This window comes from Rhinatrema bivittatum, chromosome 4 (genome assembly GCF_901001135.1).
Source record: "Rhinatrema bivittatum chromosome 4, aRhiBiv1.1, whole genome shotgun sequence".
NCBI lineage: Eukaryota > Metazoa > Chordata > Amphibia > Gymnophiona > Rhinatrematidae > Rhinatrema > Rhinatrema bivittatum.
In genome coordinates, this window is record NC_042618.1 from 86,252,751 (window position 1) to 86,269,552 (window position 16,802).

Sequence of the window (16,802 nt, forward strand, 5' to 3'; positions counted from 1 at the left end):
AATTTCCTTAAGGCTTTCTTTACTGGGGGGGCATAGAGAGTGCCTTTGTAAGCAGATCTAATCGGTCTGGAGAATTCATGGAGACGTAGAGGTAAGTTAAGATCAAGAGGTGTTAGATTGTGCATGGCTTTGTAGATTATCATAAGGACTTTGAAGAGAATTCTAAATTTGATGGGAAGCCAATGTAGGTTGCGAAGTATGGGCGTGATGTGCTCTCTTCTGTTGGTATTGGACAGGATCCTAGCAGCGGAGTTCTGTACCATCTGCAGGGGTCTGATAGTGTTTGCTGGAAGACCTAAAAGGAGCGAATTACAGTAGTCGATTTTTGAAAAGATGATGGATTGAAGCACCGTGCGGTAGTCATGGAAATGGAGGAGAGGTTTCAACTTTTTCAGTACTTGAAGTTTGAAGAAACAGTCTTTTGTGGTTGTATTGATAAATTTTTTTAGGTTGAATTGTTTATCAAGAATAACACCAAGGTCTCTGACATGCGGGGAGATATTAATTTGAGAAGAGACTGGTATTTTGTTTAGTCCATACTTGTTGTCATGTGATATGATAAGGATCTCCGTCTTATTGGTGTTAAGGACTAGGTTAAGGCTAGAGAGGAGGTGGTTGACTGATTGAAGGCAAGTGTTCCAGAAGCTGAGGGTTTTGGAAAGGGATTCCTTGATAGGGATTAGTACCTGCATGTTGTCGTTGTAGTAGTGAAGTATTTAGATTTGATATCATTTGGAGTGAGGAAAGTCTCACAAAGATAAAATTTTGTACTAAGTTAATATCACCCTAGCTTGATGGTACCTTGTTATAGAGTCCATCAAGCTAGGATGAGAGAACATAGTAGAAATTTAATCTTTGTGAGACTTTCCTCACTCCAAATTATGTCAAATCTTCACCAAGGTGTACTGTGCTGTTCGTACGTCTCACTCTACATACGAAACTGGCCCCTAAACCACCACCAACACTGCACCTCGATGGCCCTCAGATGGCCCTCCTATAGAGATATAAATAATTCACTATTATGAGGTCCTTTTAGATAGATGTGTTCTCTCTCTCTCTCTCTCTAAGATGTGAAAATAGGGATTATCGCAGGGTTCGCTAAGTTTACCACAATATGTGATACTACTGATCCAAAGCAGTAAGTTAACTCATGGTGTGGTAATTCTAAAATTTCCCGAAATACACCCCTTTTTCTTAACGCAGGCATTATCAATGCAATAATGTATTTTGATTAATCTAAGGACTAGTTAGAAAAGTTTGCAGTTAAAGATAATTTCTTCATATTTGATGACCAATTTTTCCAACAAGTAAAGAAGACAGTTATGGGTGCCACCATGGCAGCAGATGTTGCCAATCTATATGTTGGAATTTTTAAACAATAACGGTTGGCCCAGTGTCCTTTTTACAAACATCACATGCTATGGTGTTGGTTTACTGATGATATTTTTTTTTATTGTGGTCAAGCGATGCTATTGTTTGAAAGATTTTTTATGTGGCTCAATTCTTGTGATTCACAATTACAGTTTACCTATCATTTCAGCACCTCCTTGGTGTCCTTTTTGGATATTTCAATTTCACTGGTGAATGGTTTTTTAAAACTTTCGATTTAACAGAAGCCTACCAATAGGAATACCTTTTAGAATATGCAAGCTATCATCCATGGATACTGAATCAGAATTTAGCCTGTCATACAATTTCTTAGACTACGAAGATTGTGTTCTACCACAGAGGATTTAAACATTGTGCTAGTGACATGAAGACTAATTTTTCTGAAAGGCGTTAGTCCCAGGAGTAACCTTGTGAAATATTTCTTTACAGAGAGAGTGGTGGAGACAAAAACAATATCTGAATTCAAGAAAGATTGGGATAAATACAGGGAATATTTTATTTATTTATTTATTTATTTATTATCTAAGGAAGTGATGAGGATTATAATGCTAAATCAATTGGATGGATGGCAGACTAGATGGGACACATGGTCTTTTTCTGCCGTCATGTTTCTATGTCAATTGAATTAAAAGGGCATATGGGCTAATTGCGAATTGATTTTGAAACATGAGGAAGCTGTGTTAAACAGATGGGTGGTATGCATATTACCTTTTTGTGACATCAGTTATAAGTTCCAGCAGAGTATACAGCGCCATTGGTCTGTTTTCTGTCTGCATTCTGTTTTTGAACCTCCTTTGTTTGCTTTAAGAGGATGCAATATCAGAGATCCTTTGGTCCCTTCATTTTATGTACAGCTGAAGAACATGTTATGGATCATCACCTTTGTGTCCGAAGTACCTATTTGTTCATAGTCATTCGATAGAGAAGTAGTAACCTGAGCTCCTTCCCATTCTCAGAAATTACAAATTTCAACTACATGTAGCTCTTTTGGTGACCCTGCCCTCAAATCTATGCAAACCTTACGTATCTGCATTATGGAACATCACAGTTGTATTGAATGTAACAGAACTGAGATGCTGCTTATGGATCATTGTGTTGCTGTAAATCACATTTTTGAAGCTTTAACATTTACTGTTCTTGAGAAACCACAGATGAATCAGTGAGGAGGTGATTTTGAAAGAATCTTGCAACAAGAAGAACAGAAATGTATTTATAATTTGGGAACTGTAGGTTCTACATATATCATAAGCCAAGAGGTTTTCTAGCTCTAGTGATGTTGGTTCCCAGAGTCACACAGAGATTATGTGATAACATTAGTGAGTTCATTTTTCAGTTCTTTAATTTAATTAGCCCCATTTCATGCCCTCACTCTATTTTTGGCTATATTTTCTCTCTCATCTGTTATTGGTGTATGAAGATGAATTCCAATCTGGTGCTTCAAGCTAAACCCCCTATTAGATTTTAGAATTCACATAATGGGGTAATTTTCAAAGGCACTTATGTACATAAAAGCCAGTATTAAGCACTAAGTGCCTCCTTGGAAATAGCCCCATGGGTATGTACTTACTAAACGAGAATTTCAGGGGGCAGATTTGGGGTGGGATCAGGATTTGCGCACACACTTTTGATTATAAATCCACACGCACATAGTTATACCACACATGTTTGCAGCCGAGTGTGGAGGATGAATCTCTCTGCATAAATGTGGAGAGGCTGGGGAGCGAGAGGCTCTGTGCACACAGGCAGGGGCAGATTGCTGAGGGGTTCTGTGATCACATGGAAGAGCAGGGGAGTGAGGGTCTCCCGCCACATACAGAGAGAGGGGCAGGGGAGAGACAGCATATCTGGAGAAATGGAGGGAGAAGCAGGGAAGTGAAGGCCTGCCTGCACACGTTAGGAAGAGCAGGGGAGTGAGGGCCTCTCTGCACATATGGAGGGAGGAGCAGGGGAGGGCCTCTCTGCACATATGGAGGGAGGAGCAGGGGAGTGAGGGCCTCTCTGCACATATGGAGAGAGGAGCAGGGGAGTGAGGGCCTCTCTGCACATATGGAGGGAGGAGCAGGGGAGTGAGGCACTCTCTGCACATATGGAGGGAGGAGCAGGGGAGTGACGGCCTCTCTGCACATATGGAGAGAGAAGCAGGGGAGTGAGGGCCTCTCTGCACATATGGAGGGAGGAGCAGGGGAGTGAGGGCTTCTCTGCACATATGTAGAGAGGAGCAGGGGAGTGAGGGCCTCTCTGCACATATGGAGGGAGGAGCAGTGGAGTGGAGGGCCTCTCTGCCCATATGGAGGGAGGAGCAGGGGAGTGAGGCACTCTCTGCACATATGGAGGGAGGAGCAGGGGAGTGAGGGCCTCTCTGCACGTATGGAGAGGAGCAGGGGAGTGAGGGCCTCTCTGCACATATGGAGAGGAGCAGGGGAGTGAGGGCCTCCCTGCACGTATGGAGAGGAGCAGGGGAGTGAGGGCCTCTCTGCACATATGGAGAGGAGCAGGGGAGTGAGGGCCTCTCTGCACATATGGAGAGAGGAGCAGGGGAATGAGGGCCTCTCTGCACATATGGAGAGAGGAGCAGGGGAGTGAGGCACTTTCTGCACATATGGAGGGAGGAGCAGGGGAGTGAGGGCCTCTCTGCACATATGGAGGGAGGAGCAGGGGAGTGAGGGCCTCTCTGCACATATGGAGGGAGGAGCAGGGGAGTGAGAGTCTCTCTGCACATATGGAGGGAGGAGCAGGGGAGTGAGGGCCTCTCTGCACATATGGAGGGAGGAGCAGGGGTGAGGGACTCTCTGCACATATGGAGGGAGGAGCAGGGGAGTGACGTCCTCTCTGCACATATGGAGGGAGGAGCAGGGGAGTGAGGGCCTCTCTGCATATATGGAGGGAGTAGTAGGGGAGTGACTGCCTCTCTGCACATATGGAGGGAGGAGCAGGGGAGTGAGGGCTTCTCTGCACATATGGAGGGAGGAGCAGGGGAGTGAGGGCCTCTCTGCACGTATGGAGAGGAGCAGGGGAGTGAGGGCCTCTCTGCACATATGCAGGGAAGAGCAGGGGCGTGAGGGCCTCTCTGCACATATGGAGAGAGGAGCAGGTGAGTGAGGACTTCTCTGCACATATGGAGAGAGGAGCAGGGGAGTGAGGGCCTCTCTGCACATATGGAGAGAGGAGCAGGGGAGTGAGGGCCTCTCTGCACATATGGAGAGAGGAGCAGGGGAGTGAGGGCCTCTCTGCTCATATGGAGAGAGGAGCAGGTGAGTGAAGACTTCTCTGCACATATGGAGAGAGGAGCAGGGGAGTGAGGGCCTCTCTGCACATATGGAGAGAGGAGCAGGTGAGTGAAGACTTCTCTGCACATATGGAGAGAGGAGCAGGGGAGTGAGGGCCTCTCTGCACATATGGAGAGAGGAGCAGGGGAGTGAGGGCCTCTCTGCACATATGGAGAGAGGAGCAGGTGAGTGAGGACTTCTCTGCACATATGGAGAGAGGAGCAGGCGAGTGAGGGCCTCTCTGCACATATGGAGAGAGGAGCAGGGGAGTGAGGACCTCTCTGCACTTATGGAGAAAGGAGCAGGGGAGTGAGGGCCTCTCTGCACATGTGGAGAGAGGCCCAGGGGAGTGAGGGCCTCTATGCACATATGGAGGGAGGAGCAGGGGAGTGAGGGCTTCTCTGGACATGTGCAGGGAGGAGCAGGTGAGTGACTGCCTCTCTGCTGTTGCGTCCGTTGGTCCTCGACGGCTTCGCCCCGTTTGCCTCACCTTATTCACAGCTCCTGCCGCTTACCTGGCAAAGATGGCTACCGCCGCGTCTACAAGCCGACTTCTCTGGCGTCCCTGGAACGGCTATGGTGCAGCCTCCTGCAAATGCTCCTCCCAGGTACCTACTAGGGTGCGCGCGCAACCTACGTCTTTGTACCACCCTTGGCGCGAACCTCCAGGGCGTTCCCTCCTGCTGACGTCACGCCATCCGGGTATATTACCTTCACTCATTTGCTAGCTCCTCAAGTTAGCAAGGACTCAAATCCGTACTTGTCTACGCTACTCTGCCGCTTCCGTGCTGCCGTAGGAAGCTCTCTCTCTCTACCTTCGGGGTATATGTTATCCTGGGGGCCCCCTGCTTTATTTCAGGTGCCTTACAGGGGACAGATACTCGCTCCTCGAGGGCCTGCTCTCCCTGCCTCGGTGCCTGTACCTTCTACAACGACCCGGTGGATTCGCATATCAACAGCAAACACCTTAGTGAGTACTCTAACTCTCAGTCTATCTCATCCACAGTATCTCCTTGCTGGGAGACCTGCTGCAGAACCTCCTGACGTCATTTAGGAGAGAAGAGCTCCCTCTGCCGAGGTCCCTGAGACTGCAACTACGAGACTGCCTCACTACTGCCACCTTTGGTGGTTCTGTCCAAGCTGTTTAATAAAGTACTCTTGTGTTTGTGTAGTAAGAGTCTACCCCAGTGCTGTGGCTCCTCACGGGGCTCCTTCCCATGGGCGTGGTCACCTCCACAGCACCCAAGGATCCACAAACACACATAATAACAATAGATTGCTAGCTCCATGGATCCGGCTCAGCTCACTGCGTTGCAGGCCATGCCAGGCCTGGCCCAGCGGATCTCCGAACAGCAAACTGCGCTGGAAGGACTGACCGCTGCATTTAATCTACTGCACACACAGAAGAACTCGCCTTCCACCTCAGGTAAAGAAGCTAAACAGTCTGAGGTGACGGTCAAGACTACTGTGCCTCTTGCAGCTCCCACCCACTTCTCAGGAGACGTCTGGAGATGCAGAGACTTCATTAACCAGTGCTGCATGCACTTTGCATTACAACCTGGCCACTTTCCCACAGCCTATGCCAAGACCACCTATATCCTGTCGTACCTAGTCGGACGAGCATTGTCTTGAGCCTCTTCGCTGTGGGAGGGCGAGAATCCGATTCTTCATGACCTTGAAGGATTTCTCGAACTCTTTAAGTCAGTTTTTGATGATCCTGCCCAGTACACCATTGCAGGATCTTCTTTGGTTCACCTGAAACAAGGGAACAAACAACTAGCTGACTTCGCTATTGAATTCAAGAGACTGGCATCTGAATTATCTTGGGACCCGAGATGCCTGAAGACCCTCTTCTTTGAAGGACTGAACTCCCGCCTGAAAGACGAACTCACCGCTCGTGAAATGCCTGAGTCCTTGGCGGAACTTGTGAAATTGGCAACAAAGATTGATCGCCGATTTCGCGATAAGGTTCAAGAGACTAAGACTTCCAGGAGACCCTTTCTGGGTGAAGTTTGAGTCATGTCCACACCCAGGCCTGTTCCTTCGGTACCAGCAGCCAGTGGAGAAGAACCTATGCAGTTAGGCCGCAGCCACCTGACATCAAAAGAGAGAAGAACGCGGAAGAAATTAGGGCTGTGTATGTACTGTGGACAAGCTGGTCATGCTGTCCAAACTTGCCCTATATGTCCGGCAAACTGGCAGACCTAAGTTCTGCGGGAGGACTCTTCTTAGGTCTCACCACCCCTTCTCCGCTCTCTCTTCCTGTATCTTTGATCTGCAGACCTTAAGAGTACCAGATTCTTGCCCTAGTGGATTCCGGTTCAGGAGGCAATTTTATTCCACAACGATTAGTGGAGCACCTATGGATCCCCACTTCCACTATGAAGCCTTCACTACTCCTTTCATCCATCCACGGAGAGCCCTTACCGGGTGAAGTAACTCTATGCACCGAACCAGTGTGTCTATGGACCGGTGCCTTCCATTCTGAGACAATCTCCTCCTTTGTTTTAGAGAAGGCCATGCACCCTATAGTTCTGGGATTACCTTGGCTGCAGCAGCATATGCCTCAATTCAATTGGGCTACACTGGAACTGTCAAGATGGGGTCCAGACTGCCATGATAAATGCCTAATGGAGGTAGCTCCATTACCCTGTATGCCTACCACCCCAGTAATGCCGGGGTTGCTGCCTCAATATGCATCTTTCTAAGATGTCTTTTCAAAAGAAGCTGCAGATGTACTTCCGCCTCACAGAACTTATGACTGCGCTATTAATCTGAAGCCTAATACGGAGCCACCCAAGGGTAGAGTGTACCCCGTGGCAGAAAATAAAGCCATGTTTGAATATATACAGGAAAATCTCCAAAAGGGCTTCATAAGACCATCCAAGTCCCCTGCTGGCGCAGGCTTTTTCTTTGTGGGCAAAAAGGACGGTACACTACGTCCATGTATAGATTACAGAAGCCTCAACGAAATAACAATAAAGGATCGCTACTCTCTGCCTCTGATATCAGAGCTATTTGACAGACTACAAGGAGCTCAAATTTTTTCCAAACTGGATCTGAAAGGAGCCTACAATTTACTTCGCATTCGAGCTGGCGATGAGTAGAAGACAGCCTTCAACACTCGGGACGGCCACTTTGAATATCTAGTGATGCCTTCGGCCTGTGCAACATCCCGGCTGTCTTTCAAAATTTAATGAACGACATTTTCCGGGATCTCTTATAAGTGTGTTGTTATTTACTTGGATGACATCTTGATTTTCTCTCAAGACATGACCACTCATCTGGAGGATGTTAAGAGAGTACTACAGAGGCTCCGTGAGAACCATCTCTAAGCCAAATTATCCAAATGTGAATTTCACAAGAGTCAGTGCCTTTCTTAGGCTACATCGTCTCCAATCAAGGCTTTCAAATGGATCATAAGAAACATAAGAACATAAGAAAATGCCATACTGGGTCAGACCAAGGGTCCATCAAGCCCAGCATCCTGTTTCCAACAGTGGCCAATCCAGGCCATAAGAACCTGGCAAGTACCCAAAAACTAAGTCTATTCCATGTAACCATTACTAATGGCAGTGGCTATTCTCTAAGTGAACTTAATAGCAGGTAATGGACTTCTCCTCCAAGAACTTATCCAATCCTTTTTTAAACACAGCTATACTAACTGCACTAACCACATTCTCTGGCAACAAATTCCAGAGTTTAATTGTGCGTTGAGTAAAAAAGAACTTTCTCCGATTAGTTTTAAATGTGCCCCATGCTAACTTCATGGAGTGCCCCCTAGTCTTTCTACTAACCGAAAGAGTAAATAACCGATTCACATCTACCCGTTCTAGACCTCTCATGATTTTAAACACCTCTATCATATCCCCCCTCAGTCGTCTCTTCTCCAAGCTGAAAATTCCTAACCTCTTTAGTCTTTCCTCATAGGGGAGTTGTTCCATTCCCCTTATCATTTTGGTAGCCCTTCTCTGTACCTTCTCCATCGCAATTATATCTTTTTTGAGATGCGGCGACCAGAATTGTACACAATATTCATGGAGCGATACAGAGGCATTATGACATTTTCTGTTAAAAGCTCTCAGATGCTTCTTAGGTTTCACCAACTATTACAGGACCTTCATCAAGAATTACTCATCACTTACAGTACCACTTACAGCTATGATGAAGAAAGGTGCCAATGTTGCTAATTGGTCTCCAGAGGCAATAGCCACATTCCAAAAACTAAAAGATGCCTTTTCAAGCAAGCTGTGTCTTCGACACCCAGATCCCTCCAAGCCTTTCATAGTGGAGGTCGATGCCTCAGACGTTGGCGTAGGGGCCGTATTAAGCCAGGCTGGTGATTCAAAGGTTCCACAACCCTGCTCATTCTTCTCCCGTCGCTTCTCTCCTGCAGAGAAAAATTACGGAATAGGAGATAAGGAGCTTCTGGCTATTAAGATGGCATTCGAAGAATGGCACCCTTGGCTCAAAGGAGCGCAACAACAAGTAACTGTCTTCACGGACCATAAGAATCTGGAATACCTCTGCCACGCACAGTGCCTGAACCATAGACAAGCGAGATGGTCTCTGTTTTTTAACAGATTCAACTTTGTGCTCAAGTATCGCCCTAGAGATAAGAATATCAGAGCCGAAGCTCTATCTCACTCATTCCTCTCCAAGGACATTCCAGAGGAACCGCAGCACATCATTGACCCAGAGACGGTCATATTGGCAGCTACCCATTCAGTACTTGCAGGAAAGACCATCTTACCCAAGAACCTCAGAAAGAAATTATTGGCTTGGGCCCACAACTCTAAACTTTCAGGACACCCTGGCCAACGTAGAACCCTGTCTAAACTTCAGACCTATTACTGGTGGCCCACCATGAAGGAAGACACATTCTCCTACGTCACTTCCTGCGCTAAACAGAAGATGCCGCCAGGGTCATCCATGGGGTCTACTCCAACCCTTGCCAGTGCCAGAAGAACCATGGACACATATTGCCACAGACTTCATGGTCAATTTACCATCTTCAGGAGGAAACAACACTATTTGGGTAACCGTAGATTGGTTTTCGAAGATGGCTCATTTTGTGGCTCTCCCAGGCTTACCCACCCCCATGGAGCTCGCCAAGCTATTCATTACGCACATCTTCCGCCTGCATGGCTTGCCTAAGCACATAGTCTCCGATCGAGGAGCCCAATTCACGGCTAACTTCTGGAAGGCACTATGTAAGAAGTTCGATATTTCCCTCGACTTCATATCGGCATATCATCCTCAATCCAACGGGCAAACAGAGAGGATGAACAGGACACTGAAGCAGTTCATTCGTGCCTTCGTGAACACTCGCCAGAATGATTGGCGTGAACTGTTGCCCTGGGCAGAATTTGCCATTAATTCTCATCCAGCAACATCCACTGGATCAACACCATTCGAAGTAGTCTACGGACGACTACCACTGCCACTTCCGTTATCACTGTCGTCCCGGCAGCTCAATCTATTGCCAAAGATATCAAACAACTGTGGACTCAGACAAAAGAAATGCTTGTTAAAGCAGGACTTCGAGCAAAGAAAGGATACGATGCCCATCACTGTAAGGCTCTAGACTTTAAGCCTGGTGATAAAATCTGGCTTTCCAGGAAGCACTTAAGACTTAAACTTCTTTCAGCTTGCTTCGCTCCGCATTTCGTTGGACCATTTCCCATTCTCTGACTGGGCAATCTCACCTACAGTATGAAGCTACCATCTACTTTAAAGATCCACAATGCATTCCATGTTTCACTATTGAAGCCATTGATCCTTAGTGAGTTCTCCAACAAGATACCTGATGTTACACCTATAGATGCAGAAGACGACATCGAATATAAAGTAGATGCAGTTTCTCGATGTGAGAAGATGAGGCAGAGTATGGGAATACCTCCTGTCATGTGATGGGGTTTGGCCCTGCAGAAAATTCTTGGACACCAATGTCTAATATCCTGGATAAAGAGATGCTACAGGACTTTCATCACTTGCATCCTCATAAACCAAGACCTGGTAGGAAACAGCATGGACGCCCTTTTGAAGGGGGGTACTGTTGTGTCCGTTGGTCCTCGACAGCTTCGCCCCGTTTGCCTCACCTTATTCACGGCTCCTCCTGCTTACCTGGGCAAGATGGCTACCCGCCACATCTACAAGCCGACCTCTTCTGGCGTCCCCGGAACGGCTATGGTGCAACCTCCCGCCATTGCTCCTCCCATGTACCTACTAGGGTGCGCGTGCAACCCACGTCTTTGTACCACCCTTGGCGCGAACCTCGAGGGTGTTCCCTCATGCTGACGTCACGCCATCTGGGTATATTACCTTCACTCATTTGCTAGCTCCCTGAGTTAGCAAGGACTCAAATCCATTCTTGTCTACGCTACTCTGCCGCAGGAAGCTCTCTATCTCTGCCCTTCGGGGTATATGCCTAACCTGGGTACCCCGCTCCTCGGGGGCCCTCTGGTTTATTTCAGGTGCCTTACAGGGAACAGGTACTCGCTCCTTGAGGGCCTGCTCTCCCTGCCTCGGTGCCTGTACCTTCTACAACAACCTGGTGGAATCACATATCAACAGCAAACACCTTAGTGAGTACTCTAACTTCAGTCTATCTCATCCACAGTATCTCCTCGCTGGGAGACATGCTGCAGAAACTCCTGACGTCATCTAGGAGAGAAGAGCTCCCTCTGCCAAGGTCCCTGAGACTGCAACTACGAGACTGCCTCACTACTGCCACCTTTGGTGGTTCTATCCAAGCTGTTTAATAAAAGACCTCTTGTGTTTGTGTAGTACGAGTCTAGCCCAGTGCTGTGGTTCCTCATGGGGCTCCTCCCCGTGGGCGTGGTCACCTCCACAGCACCCAAGGATCCACAAACACACATAATAACAACATCTGCGCTTATAGAGGGAGGAGCAGGAGAGTGAGGACCTCTCTGCACATATGGAGGGAGGAACAGGGAAGTGAGGCACTCTGCACATATGGAGGGAGGAGCAGGGGAGTGAGGGCCTCTCTGCACATATGGAGGGAGGAGCAGGGGAGTGAGGGCCTCTCTGCACATATGGAGGGAGGAGCAAGGGTTTCATTGCACACATGGAGGGGGCAAGGGGCAGTAAGTGCCCCCATACACATAGATGGATGGGCTTGGGAGGGCCTTTGTAAACTCAAGAGTGGTGGGATGAAGGTTTTATATATATATCTATATATATATATGTGTGTGTGTGTGTGATATAGAGAGAGGAAGAGGAGGAGGAGGGTGACTGCGTGCTGATGCAGGGAGAATATAAAAGTTAAGTGTCTATGGGTGATCTGATGATATGAGGTATCACAGTACTGTGAAGGGGTGTGGGGCTGTGTGTGGCTAGAGAATTGGATATGTAGTTGTAGAGTGAATGCAAGGTGGTGTGCCTGTGGGAAGAAGCTATTTGAATGGTGAGTGCAGTGTGAGGGAGTTGGTAGGTTTTTATGGGGGAGTGGCTAGCAAGCATGGTCATAGACAACGAAAATAAATTACTAGGTTTTGCCCCATTTACCTCTTTATAGTTCAATGATTGAGTATTGGCAGAGATGTCAATAGAGTGAGATTGTAAATCAGAAAACTGCTCACAGGATGCCCTGGTAACTCCAAAGTGATCCTCATTTTTTATCATTCTGCACATGAAATTGTGGTCTAGAGCAAGACTAGTTCACACACACACACACAAAGACACTGGCATATTTTGTTTTTATTGCTGATGCTTGATAAATCTGTGTGTTCAGAAGCTGAGACAAGCAGGGTGCCATCTTATTCCCTGGAATAAGAAAGATGATGGATTCCTGAGCAGAATCAGTAACAGCCTGAGAGTTCATAGTAAAAGGGAGGTAACTTTAAATGCTTCGCTCTCTTTTGAGTTTGCCAGTTTTACATTTTCATAAACTCCTCTTCTTTACAAAGAAGCTTCAAATTCCAAGTTTGCTTTTGCATTTTCTTGACGCTGCTGAAGTTCCCATGGCCAATGAAGTCAAGGCACTTAAGAAGAGAATGGGAGCAGAGCCTTGAAATCAGGCCAAGAAAAGACTCCTTGATTTAAGCAAGCAGAGCTGCACTCCAAAGAAAAAGCTCTGCAGGAACGCTGTGGGCTGCACGGACCCAGTCTCACAGCCGCTGACTTTCCTCACCTACATGCAGCTATTTCTTGGGTTTCTCCAAGATGTTCAGGAACTTTCCCCGGGTCATTTCTCTTGCTGAATGCAAAAAGAAAAAAATAAGAGTCACATTGATTAAAACAGAGAGTATGATAATGTACATTATTAAGTGTAAGTCATTTAAAACTGAATTCCATTTCCAATAAGTCGTTTAGAAACATTTACAAAGGAGAGCAAACTTAAGGCTGCACATTCCAATAGTAGTAAAATTTGGCGGGCGGGTAGAAGGAGCTGTCTGAATCTATAATGGACAAATTTACTTTGGGGTGCACGGCTGTGTGTCTGGTTCATCCCCTCTCAATCCTTTATTCACGATTCTGATCTGTCGCAGCTTCAACATTCCTACCAAAAGCTACCAGAGTAATCACTTTGTCCTTCTATCCATTTCCCATCTCCTCCCCAACCTGCGGAAATTGTTTAGTGATGCCAACCGCGCTTTTAATTTGCAAGACGTCAGACACAGAGGTAATTTATACCAACATCTGTTCATTTCTGACTTCTGAAACAAACTCACACATGCTGCTCCCAAATCCCATTAGGGGCTGCAGCCAGCCTGCTGCTATTCTGTATTCCTCTTCTGCCCATTCCACGCTGGCAGGGCTTTTTTTTTATTTCATTTAATACATACATGATTCAAAACTGCAAGCAAAGTGACAGAATTAAGAAAAAGTGAGCCATAAAATAGAGGTTTCCCAGAAAGCAGGAAGGTGACATGTCTGCCAGTGTTTGCAATGAACAGATCTGCAGCATCCCTTTCTCACCACTCACACATCAGTGGATTCAGCACTCATCAAGATCACCTCTTGTACAGTCTCAAACCTTCTTCCTTTCTTAATTTGATGACTAATTGGACCCAGCTAGGTCTTTCAACAGGCTCCTCAAGCTGCTCTTCTAACACTGCACTTGTGGAAGTCTCTCATTTCCCACATCCTCTTCATTAGTTATTTACATTTAAACTACGATTTGGCTGAATACGGGGGACAGCAACCTGCTCTCATGTGAATACAGCGGGAGAGAGACTCTGAAGGGCCTCCGCAATCCCACCCTACGCAAGGCAGACAACATCAGCGCTGACCTGCGAGCATGCACAGTCCAGAGCACAATTCTGTCCCTTCACTTCATCATTTCCGGGAAACAATCAGTCCTTGATCCCTGCCAGGACTGCAGCAGAAGTAAGATCCTGAGAGGATGCTCTTTCCTGAGCCCTCCATCACTGAGGAGGTGACATGTGCACTGCTACCAGGCTGCTGAGGAGGGGACCTGAGAGAGCTCAGTAGCTGCTGCTAGCTGGGAGGGCTGAAAGCTCATCTTCAGGGAGTTATGAAGTAAGCGTGTAGATCCGATTTTATGAACCTCAGGACTAGGCATGTATTAGCAGTGCTGCACATTATTATTAACAAGGAAAAGAGGGGCCCCCGCCTGAGAATGGTTCTGCAGCAGGGTTCAGAACTACTTTGTAACTGATCCTGTCTATACACTTTTACACTTGCAACAGGACTTGCACAACTCAAATCACCCGTGTCTGTAGTTTTGAGTGGAAGGGATGGAAGAACTGATGAGAGTTCAGGTTGAACTGTTAGAGGGTATGGGTGAACTGGTGACTTCAAATATGCACTCAAGTATTTTGAGAAGCAGAGAATGTACATATGTTATAAAATACCTGCCCCTGCATTTCATTCTGGGCTATTACGCATTCAGTTGTGATGGAGAAGGTACAGAGAAGGGCAACCAAAATGATAAGGGGAATGGAACAGCTCCCCTATGAGGAAAGGCTGAAGAGGTTAGGGCTGTTCAGCTTGGAGAAGAGACAGCTGAGGGGGGATATGATAGAGGTCTTTAATATCATGAGAGGTCTTGAACGAGTAGATATGACTCGGTTATTTACTCTTTCGGATAATAGAAGGACTAGGGGACATTCCATGAAGTTAGCAAGTAGCACATTTAAGACTAATCGGAGAAAATTATTGTTCATTCAACGCACAATTAAGCTCTGGAATTTGTTGCCAGAAGATGTGGTTAGTGCAGTTAGTGTAGCTGGGTTTAAAAAAGGTTTGGATAAGTTCTTGGAGGAAAAGTCCATTAACTGCTATTAATCAAGTTGATTAGGGAATGGCCTCTGCTATTACTGGCATCAGTAGCGTGGGATCTTCTTACTGTTTGGTTACTTACCCGGTTCTTGAGGCCTGGTTTGGCCTCTATTGGAAATAGGATGCTGGGCTTGATGAACCCTTTGTCTGACCCAGCATGGCAATTTCTTATGTTCTTATGTAAAGGTTCTGGAAGCAGTGGCTAGACCAAAAGGCAGCGCTCTAAACTGTTAATGGCACCCCAGTGCCGCAAAATGCAGAAAATGGTGCTCCAATTGGATAGGAATATGGAGGTACGCCTTGTCAGATCCAAGGTGGTCAGAAATTCCGACTGGACGGCCATTAACACGGAGTGCAAAGTTTCCATGTGAAAGTGGGTCACTCACAAATGACGGTTGATTCCTTTAAGATCCAGGATGGGACTAAAGGAGTCTTCCTTCTTGGACATAATGAAATAAAAGGAATATTGACCCCTATTTTCTTGAGACGTGGGCACTGGAACTTCATCTCTCAGGAGCCTTGACTGTGTATTCTTGACTGCCTGCTTCTCCTGCGGAGAGTGGCAGGGAGATACCATGAACACGTCCCGAGGAATACTGCAAAACTCCAGCGTATATCCTTCTCGTATCACCTCCAGGACCCACTGATCCGATGTGATCTTGTCCCACTTCTGACAATAGAGAGAGAGGCGCCCCCCCCTATTTCCTGTTCCCGGGGGTGGGTTGGCAAAATTTCATTGGAAGGCTCGGGAAGTTCCACTACCCGAGCTCGCTCCCCGCTTGGACTGTCTGGACGAAAGCACTGAGACCTGCGAAAAGGCCGAGTCCTCTGAAAGGTCATCTCTCTGTGGGGACAAAAACGCCTGGAACCCTGAGATGACCCCTCATAGCAAAGGGGCACGGAGACTGCTTCTTATCCTCTGGCAACTGAGGAACAGGGGATATGCCCCACTTACTGGCTAGCTTCTCCAACTTGCTCCCAAACAAGAGCGAACCTTTAAAAGGTAATTTCTTAAGATTTGCTTTGGAGGTCAAATCGATCGCCCAATTTGTCAGCCATAACTGATACCTGGCCGCTATTACTGAAGCCACTCCTCTGGTCGAGGTGCGAACCAAATCATAGCCCGAATCAGCTAAAAAGGTGGTGGCGGGTTCCCTAACAGCCCTGGAATTCACTCCAGAGACATCAACCTCCTGAGAGAAGCAAAAAAGAGCGAGCCACCAGGGAACAACAGGAAGTTATTTGCAATGTCTGCTTAAGGATGGCCTCAATCCATCTATCATGCATATGCTACAAAGCCGCTCCTCCCTCCACAAGGAGGGAGTTGGTTTAGAGATGGTACAGACAAGCGCAACCACTTTCGGAAAACGCAGACAATCTCTCACTACTGGATCCAGGGGATACAGGCCTTCCAAGGTCCAATCCTCTTTTGTCTCCAGGGCACCCCATTCAAGATCAATCAGTTCTTGAATGGCTTCCATAACAGGGAAAAAACAAGAGGCTTTACACAAAGAAACCAAAATGGGATTTCTCTTTGGCTCCGACATGGAATCTGCCCCAGGAACTCCCAACATCTTCAATGTGTGGGAAATCAGAACTGGCAATTCATCTCAATGAAAGAATCACAACAGCGATCTATATGGTTCCAGCCCTGGGGGGATTTCCCCATTCTCCAGGGAGTCAGGATCTGCCTCCTCATCAGTGCCATCCGGATGCCAGTCAGATACACCTGCACCTCGAGGTGTACTTCGTTGTGCTTAAACGTACCAGAAGAGGGAGAGGCCACCGCCTGAGGATCTGAATAGACAGGCTTGGACAGAGCTGAAGAAAGGATTGCAATCCTTGAAAAAAAAACCTCAGAAGGATCCATGCCAAGAC

At 47.0% G+C, this 16,802-nt stretch overlaps 1 protein-coding gene across 1 annotated transcript in view; it reads right to left on the bottom strand.

Annotated features, from left to right (window-relative positions):
- Positions 1 to 12,357: 12,357 nt before the first annotated feature.
- Positions 12,358 to 16,802, bottom strand: part of LIN52 (lin-52 DREAM MuvB core complex component) — a 268,699-nt gene continuing 264,254 nt past the window's right edge. The window contains exon 6 of the mRNA XM_029598442.1: positions 12,358 to 12,876. Coding sequence (XP_029454302.1) covers positions 12,821 to 12,876 — 56 coding nt within the window. The 3' untranslated portion in view covers positions 12,358 to 12,820. The remainder of the gene's footprint in view (positions 12,877 to 16,802) is intronic.